This window comes from Plectrocnemia conspersa, unplaced genomic scaffold (genome assembly GCF_051122295.1).
Source record: "Plectrocnemia conspersa isolate PC_06_02 unplaced genomic scaffold, ASM5112229v1 ptg000011l, whole genome shotgun sequence".
Classification (NCBI taxonomy): domain Eukaryota; kingdom Metazoa; phylum Arthropoda; class Insecta; order Trichoptera; family Polycentropodidae; genus Plectrocnemia; species Plectrocnemia conspersa.
The window spans coordinates 19,334,786-19,344,045 of NW_028277175.1; the positions used below are offsets into that span (position 1 = coordinate 19,334,786).

General features: G+C 27.8%; 1 protein-coding gene across 1 annotated transcript; it reads right to left on the reverse strand.

Moving 5' to 3' along the window:
• Nucleotides 1-375: 375 nt before the first annotated feature.
• LOC148229825 (macrophage mannose receptor 1-like) lies at nucleotides 376-3,444 on the reverse strand. The gene is made up of 5 exons (XM_088197971.1): nucleotides 3,275-3,444; nucleotides 2,487-2,729; nucleotides 2,222-2,416; nucleotides 1,228-1,482; nucleotides 376-1,160 (listed from the first exon to the last, which is right to left on the reverse strand). The coding sequence occupies exons 1-5, from the start codon at nucleotides 3,333-3,335 to the stop codon at nucleotides 949-951; spliced, it is 966 nt and encodes a 321-aa protein (XP_088054097.1). The 5' UTR covers nucleotides 3,336-3,444; the 3' UTR covers nucleotides 376-948.
• Between the last annotated feature and the right edge of the window lie 5,816 nt (nucleotides 3,445-9,260).

The window sequence follows — 9,260 nt, forward strand, 5'->3', positions numbered from 1 at the left end:
AATTAAATTAAATTATCTAGCAAAGTGTATGTTCTACATTGATAGTTTTCTCTTAGGTGAATTTATTTACATATGCATGCTAAGAATATATTTAACTAGAAAATTACACATAAACAAGATTAAACAATTTTAGTTTGACTTTAAACAGAAATGTTTACATATGTCAAACAAAAATTCGCTATTAAATTAAATAAAAAAAAAACAGTTTGTGGATTTATAAATAAATCAAGAGAATCAACGGTAAAAAGTTTTCTCTACAAATTTTTGTAGCATTCACATTTAAGAATATTCTAAGTGCTTTTTTCAATCCATTTTTATACACCTAAATAATGATATAAATGAGTGCTTTGTATGGTGTCGAATGAGACGCAATTCGAGTCTTTTAGTTTTATATTTATTGTTATATTAAGTTTCAAGAGAAAATTTAAATATAAACAAAAATATTAGTTATAGCGCAGGCCTTGTGATGCGATATTACTGGGGGCACTCGACTGCCATCGATCTTCTGGAAGACGTATGCGCAGTTGAACAGGTCCTCTCTTTTTTGTCATTTTTTAGGGAGAGACGATCGACTAAGGGCGGAGCCCTGTCATAGGGCCTTTTGTGGCTCTTTATATTTTTACGTCCGTCCTCGGTAGATGCAAAACTTAAGCATATTAATTGATGACTTTTCTTACTTGTTCACCATGACATTTAAATTCCGTAAATGTATGTCCATGTGGCACATGTTGTCCCCCATAATCAGCAATTATGTTTCTGATAAAATGTATAAATACGTTATACTAATATTTCATTTATCTTAAAATCGCTCAGCACCGCGAAAAACATTAATAGTTTAATTTGATTTTTTTAATTATAAAATGTATAACCTTTATAATAAAAGGTGTTTTTTTTACAATAATAAGATATTATATTTTTCTTATGTATTAATATACATAGTAGAGTAGTTTATTCTTCATCTGCCAATTTATTAAAGATAGGCCTTCTTGTTGTACGGCTGTTTGAAAGACTTCGTTCGCAAACAAACATTGCTTTTGTCTCGCAATTGCCATCATTTAGACCTCCATTTCTGTACATGGCCCCACAGTGCTCTTGTCCATCTCGGTTATCTGGTTGTGTGGCTGCCCAAGTAGTGTACCCAGACTCAGAGAGCGGTTTTCCTAAAATAAAAAAATATCATTCAAAAGAAGCTCGCTAAATCTGTCAATCAAATATTTTGAAACATACCATCGATGGTTACATAAGATCCATGATTAACCAGATCGTTGAAGCCTAAGTGGATGTAATATTTTTCGAAAGTTCCTTTTAATTCCAGCTCTGGAAAATTTCCGAATTCGCCTATTAAATACCTGGCTTCGGCTTGACTGTTGATTATCGCCAAGTATGACTCTTCGGCTTTGCATATTTTGAAAGCTTCTCGCCAATTCATCGGAATCGAATGAAATTTGTAGCAGCGATCTAAATGCTCGACGAACGAGTAATCTGAAAAAACAGTTTTGGTCAATTATTTATTGGGTGACCTTCTTATCAATTAATAAAACCAAAAAGATTTTTGGGTTAAATGTCACAATATATACTGCTTTGGCAATTTAATACCGCAAAAAATAAAAAAAATATAATGTATTTTATTAGTTTTTTTTATTAAATATTTTATAAGCGTGATTTCTTTATATATGTTTTTTTTAGTTTTAACTGTTTTTCCATAGTAACGCAATTTATCGTGCTATTAAAGTAAATGTGCTATTTTTATTTTCAAAATATTTTTTATCAACAAATACGCAAATGTATTATCATAACTAGACGTTAATAGGCAAAGTGATTAAGATTGTGGTCGGTAATCTACGGTCCGCAATCGCAATGTAAAATATTATATAAGCTCTCCCAATTTTTGTAAAAGAAAATTACATTATTAACATATTCCAAATATATTTTAAGATTTTATAATATTTGTTACCGTTAAAAAAATAATCATAAAATACTAAAATGATTTTATTGTAACATTTAGAGGTCGTAAATGAGTTCAATTGACCACAAACCACTATTAATTGACCACAAAAACATGTAATGATTAGCTAAAATTTTAATTACCTTATCACTATGTATAATTTATAAAATATTGTATGAATTGTTTAGTGGTAAACGGTAATACAAAAATGATAAAGAATATGAAGCTTAGCCAAAAAGTAATATGAGGTAATGAAAAAAAATATATATTTTTTACCTTGATCGTATGTTTCGCAATCAGGATTCTGCGTTATTCCTTGTGCATTCTTCTTACATACAAAGAATCTTCTTTCATTACAATTTCTGTCATCGTTAACTCCTTCCCGGTTTACGGTAATACAATGTTCATTGTCATTATCATTGCTTGGTTGATCTTCACCCCAATTTATATAAATTTCTTCTACAGGTACACCTGTAATAACAAAATAAATATTACTTAAAGTTTAGAAAAAAATATAAATTTAAATGAATAAATTATTTACCATCTAGTGCTACAAAATCTCCCTCAGAGAATATATCGTGTCCTGCTACCCAAAATATATTCATATTTGCACGCGACGCAACATTGATAACTTCAGACCACTCTTCAGCTGAACTTGGTAACAACAATTCGCTACTTTCGGCTTTGCATGATGCCACCGCAGAAGAAAAGTTTTGCCTCACTGTGTGCGCTTTGTAAAAAGCGTTTTGTTGAATGCTGAATGCATAATCTCTCCTAAAGAATTCTATAAAAAAATTAATTAGATCAAAATATATTGTTGCAATTATTTTTATATATTTTAATTTAAAAATATAAAGTATTAACTTAGTAGATATATCAATGTTTTTTTTAACATTGTATCGTCAACTTTAATTTGATTAATTTGCACTTTTTAATATATTCATTTAAACATATTATCAACTTATTAAATAGTTAGCTAGATTAATTTATGAGGGAGTGGCAATAATCTTAAATGCAATTGGAGATAGTGGAAAATTCTAAATTTGACAAAATCAATTATTGATTTTAAATATGCATACGACTCGATAAATCAAAGTAGATGCTTATATATTTTTTATTGGTAAATACATTTATAAAAGCGATAACATATTAAATAAATATATACGTGAAATATAATTGTTAAATTTGTAATAACATTTGTTAAGTGTAAAATGATCCAAAAGTGTAATTATTAATTATTCTGTACTATTTAAAATTATACGCTAAAGCTTACAGCGGCAGCTTAAGAACAATAAAATATTAAGCATTTATTGCAATTTACATACTTACGTTGACTAGAACTGTACGATATAATTCCAAGGAAAAATAAAAATAAAAGTTTGGCCATCATTGACGGTGCTGCGATACCACCACGCTTTGAAGACTAAAGAGAACTGAAGTAATATTTTATCGAAATGTATATATATTATTGAATTTCAAGCCAAAACTGGTTTTTCACTGATACGCTGCGGTCAAGAGTACATATATACATACATGGTGTTTCCCACTTTGACAGCGAACTCTGGCAAACTTTTAATTTTCTGAGAATCGTGTTTTATAATTGCTTGGGTAAACCATCTGTGTGAGCTTTTACTCATTTTGTACTATGGTTTTTTTCTTTGCATATTTCCATCTAAATAATTTATAATATTCGAAAGCCTGTCGTTTAAAAATATTTTAAAATATACTCTATGTTACAAATTATTTGCAGCGCTTACTTTAAGTAAATACCATCTTTCTGGTATCAGAAAAATTGCTTTCTTAAAAAGCTTATCAGCTCTAAATGTATTTAAGAACTTGTAACTGCGGTAATGTAGCAATGGCATTAAACATTTTTATTTATAATGATAATTTTTTTATCACGAGTATAGTAAGATTTTGTGAAACTTCGTAACAACCAAAGAATTTTGAACTTTGATAAAAGGTTTGCTGTTGGCATAGTGGAACACAATGCCTTTTCTTTATATTGACCAACTAAAGTGGAATCGATTGTCAGTACAACACAATTCTAGAAAACATGAAATTCTTTATGGGAAATCCAGACATAGCTATCGTCTGTACTGGCTCACCTTGCTGTGACCATGATCTTTTTCGTTCGACGTAGTTGTATTGAATTTCCAGTGATGATTTATTTGAGCAAAAATTCGAAAAGAAATCGCAGGCGTAATTTTGATCGCCAAATTAGTGTGACACCTAAATACTCGCGTATTTCCCTACTTAAGCTTTAGTAAATGTCTCGATAGAAGTAGTAGTAATATTTAGTGTTAGAGCAATCCAACGTATCACTGTCCTATATGTGGGGATAGGTTCAAAAAGTCTCATTTTTACATAAGTTTGTGATAGTAAGTAATGGAATATCACAATTTGGTGAAAATGTGTGAAATTGATAACAGCACGAAAGAACAATGTTCTGCAAAAAACTGTATGACTATATTTTGCTATTATTTTAATATATATGTACATACGTATTTAAAGAGATAAAATGCATCTATTAAATTTCAGTTAACAAATCGTTAACCAGCACACCAAACGTACAAAAAGTAGCATTTTACTACCCCTTAAGAAATATTCTCTCATATCTTCAGCAAACTTTTAGCCAAGTTTTTTTTAGATTTTGTCTCCTTATTGAGTACACGGGCATTTATTTTCCAGGACAGGTCAAGTATTTGCTTTTATTGTTTTCCCTATAATTTGAAATATTTTAATAACGGATTTTCTTAGTAGGTATACAAGTGCATACACCTAAGCCTAAGGCTGTTTACTTTTATTTTTTTATTTAAATTTTGCAAATAAATATTGGTATAATGCACGTCACTTGTGTCGTATCACGTACTTTTGTAGTATCACTTGATATTCACCAAGGTTAGTTATTTTTATCTTTAACCTGATTTATTGCACCCACTTTTTTCTTAAATGTGTAAACTGATTATTAGATTGTAAAAAGCGTTTTGTCGATAACCTAATTTAGCACTACACAATTATATCATGTTTTTCTTAAACTAAATTATAAACCATTTATCTATATAATTTTATAAATATATTTACAACGAAAGCTAATGATTAATTGACTAGGTAACCAATTAAAACAATGTAAACATACAACTAAATGAAGGATAAAGTTCTGAGAAATTCAACAAAGGATTACGGATCTTAAATTATTTATGATTTTAAGAAGTGATACGTTTTTTGTATGTATGTAGATATATATATGTATGTACATAATTTTATTATATATTTATTTATACAAACATTTCTGTATAATAATAATGTAATCTTAATTAACACATTAATTTTTTATATAGACTAAAATATTTATTTGTAATATCTTATGCATAAATATTATGAGATAAACACAATTTTCTGTTTTATTATTCTAATAACTTATAATGAAAATTATTATTTCATACCTGAATGTAATATAACAAATATATTATCAGGGTGTTTTTATAGACATGGGTTTCTATCCTTTTTCACCATTGTTCATGATGTAATATATACGATTTCAAAAATGTGATAATAACACTTGCTAATTCTTTACGTGATATGAAGCGTTTCGAATATTAAAGGTCATATCAATAAAAATATATTTCAATAATAAATTATAACTAATCTCATGGATCACAATCCGTTAATATCATAAGTGAAAAGTGAAGGTATGAGAGAAACTGCGTTAGGTCTAAAGATTTCTATTTAAGTTAATCAAAACTATTTATTAATATGTATAATAAAATAAAACAATCGTGACATAACAGGTTACCTTCAATGCATCACGATGGTCAAACTTAATGTATTGAATATAAGAAGACAAAAAAAAATATAATCAAGTGAAAGGATATGCAGTGCCAGCGTATTAAGGAGCTGGATGGCGATAGCCAGAAGATCATATAATCTAAGTTAAAGTAAAATAAAATATTATTTTGACAATCAGCCGCAATAGCTTACAACACAAATAATCTAATTAGATCATATGAGCAACCAATTGACAAGCTTTTTCTATATAAGTATTGACGACGCCGACGTTTACAAGCTAATTTTCAAAATGTTATTGCAATAATATTTATTATTTTATAAGCCCTTAGGGATTTACTTCGAAATTAATTTTACTGTATTGTTTTAATATGAAAATAAAATGTTTGCTCATAGCAATTTCAACTCCTCATATGAGTATTATATTTATATTTGAACGCTTAATTTGAAAATATTGGTTTAAGATATACGGAATATTAATATTAATATAACGGGCTAAATTGCGAACACGAAGAGTGTAACCATATTATTCTAGTCTTAAATTCACCTCAGCAACTTCAGCTTCCTTTGGTTAAGTTAAGAAAATATTTTATTTTATACCAGTTTTAAGGCTGTTGAACTTTGCGTATACATGAATATATACATATTATAATACATACTCCTAGCATGTTAGTTCCCATTTAATGTATATAAAATAATGATAAATAATAATTAAATAATATATTCTTATCCTTTATATACCCTAACAATAAATTCAACGTAGAAAGCTATTTATATTTCCTAAGAAATGAAATTAACATTGGTGTTTCAGTCACCATTCTTAGTAAATGAGGAAAATTAATTAAATTGTAATGGTAATATTACGCACAGTTTTACCTAATATATTTTATGCATTATTCAATATTGAACATTATTATAAAATTATTTAGCATGATCTATGTATATGATAATAGAAAAAAATAGAAATATATTAAATTAAATATTATCAATGAGGTCATTTATCTGCCCATATTTGTCAATATTTTTAACGTCAGGATTATACGTTGAAAGAAATAATCGTAAACATTGGTCAATATGTTCTTTCAAATAATCAACATGAAAAAATTGAACCTACTATAAAAATGCAATTAAACAAATCTCTACCATATTGATATTTTAGACACACGATTTATTGAAAAAAACACATAAAAATCCTTCACTATTAAACTCTATAGCAGCCTTAATTTTTCATAGAGCAGACAAATTTTCGGATAGTGAACATAAAACTTATGAATTTAAAAATGGCAAAGAAGCATTAAAATTAAATGGCTAATATTCGCGATAGAAAAAAAAAATATTGGTATTTTACACTTACCATATGTTCCAAGGATTTCAAAACATAGGACGAGTACTTTCCAAAGAAGATGTTAAGACAATTTTCAAAGCACAAAATAAAATAGGAAGCATTTTATTGAATGGAAAAGACAAAATTAATAACGTATCAGAAGGAGTATACCAAATTTATTATAACGATTGTGACAAAATTAACATTGCTCAGAAAAATATTTGGTACACTTTTAGGCAAAATAAATTTTAATTAAAATAAAAATAACACTTAATAAAAAAAGACGATGCGAAAGCAATTTCGTATACATGGTTACCGGTTTAAAGCAAAATAAATTAAATTTGAACAAAATTCATACAAATATTCATTCAAACAAATAAATTCGAAAATGCATTCACTTGTTGTTCCCTTAGTAACAAACAAATGTAAAAATAATAAAACACAAGATTGAGTCAAGGACGGTGCCAAGGTTTGCTGCGGCGCTGAGATAGGGTCAAAATTACGCCCAAGATGATGGACCCCAACATCGGTGATCTAAACGTCGGCAAAGCGAGTAAGAAAAGGCGCGACACGAAAGCCCACACATCTCATAAAGTAAGTGACTTGTACAATAAATCCGGTAAAACCTTAAACAAAAATATAAAACCGCTCGTTAATTTCAAATATTCATCATCTTGATTCTTTGTGCATCTATTTTTACTAAAAAATCTTTCAATACCAGTGCAGTTTCTATCGCGTCAGTTTAATTATCAAATTGTAAGGAAAATGCTACGTACATATTGATGTCCTCTTTTAGTTGACATATTATTTCTTTATCTATTTTTTTTAATTCATCTCGTGACTGTAACTTTCTAAAGTTGTATATCTTTAGTTTGTTCAATATTACAATATTTTTTTTAATAATGTTTTATGGTCAAAAACGATTCTTTAATAAATTTCCATTGACAAATACATTTTTTTGTTTTTGGTTATTATTTAACACTCTCAAAGGTGCAATGGTTATTCTAAGCTTTTTTTTAAACATGTAGAGCTTCAATGGTGAATATACTTTTAAATCTTTAATTTTTGCTTTACGTATTTTAATATTTCTTGGATATTCTGTTTCGTATTTGGACTGCATTGTCTAAAAATCTCGTTCGAGATTTCCTTTATTCGCAATCGCCACAGTTGAATTTTATATTTGGCAATGGTATTTATCCTAAGTAATATTAAAAAAATATTCATGTTTCCATTATTCGTGGTTATGATACGTTTTTATTTTTTTTATTCAACTCATGACTAAGAGAAAAATATTTTTGAAATTTAGTATTTACAATTCCTTGTTATATATTGAACGCACCAATAATTAATGAGGGCTCTTAACCCTTTTACCGCGGCCGTATAATTATATAATAAACGTTTGTGCGCGACTCTTTCACATAAAAAAATTAAAATTTAGTTTTTTTCCTTACATAAACACATTGTTTTACTATATAAAAGAAAATACACTAGTCAATTTACATCTGAATTATTTTTTATATTAATAAAAAAAATTAAATTGCCTGCCTGTAAAACTGCTTATAGAAAAAACATGGCAAATAATTTGTTAAAATATAGAGCGTCGCGTTTCTCTATAAGTGACCAGCGAACAAATACGCAATTAATTACTGACTGGCCAATCACGAATCATTCGAATATTTTATCATTTACTATTCGATATTCGAATAATTGAAGGCCCTAAATAGAATTAAGAGTTTTGATTTTTTTAATACATTAATTTTGGGATTACTTATTAAAAAGTATTTTATTATTTAAAATATTATGTAAAGATCGATTCTAATTTAGAAATGTAACATATTAAAACGGTAATATTATATTTCATAGATAGTCTAAATTAATCTTAAACATAAATTTTACTTTTTCATGATAATTATTTTTTAATCTATTGAAAAATAGTCTATATAAAAAACAATGCTTAAAAGTTAAGTTTTACTTTTTTACCTGGATCATATGTTTCACACTCAGAATTTCTAGTTCCTTCTTTTTCATCCCTTGTGCATATAAAGTTTTTTTTTTTCAGTACATAGAAAGTCGTTATGTTTTCCATCGCGTTCTAAAGCAACACAATTTTGATCTATTGTTAGGTTGATTTCCATACCAGAGCAAATAAGCTTGTTCGATAGGTGTACCTCAAATAGTATTTAATAAAATATATTTAGGTATAGC

Excerpts from the sequence above, each read along its gene's own strand:
- LOC148229825 (XM_088197971.1), bottom strand. The coding sequence starts at position 3,335 with ATGATGGCCAAACTTTTATTTTTATTTTTCCTTGGAATTATATCGTAC. Across the intron at positions 2,730-3,274 it reads ATCGTACAGTTCTAGTCAAC|AATTCTTTAGGAGAGATTAT; the intron begins GTAAGTATGTAA and ends ATTTTTTTATAG. Across the intron at positions 1,483-2,221 it reads TTGCGAAACATACGATCAAG|ATTACTCGTTCGTCGAGCAT; the intron begins GTAAAAAATATA and ends CTGTTTTTTCAG.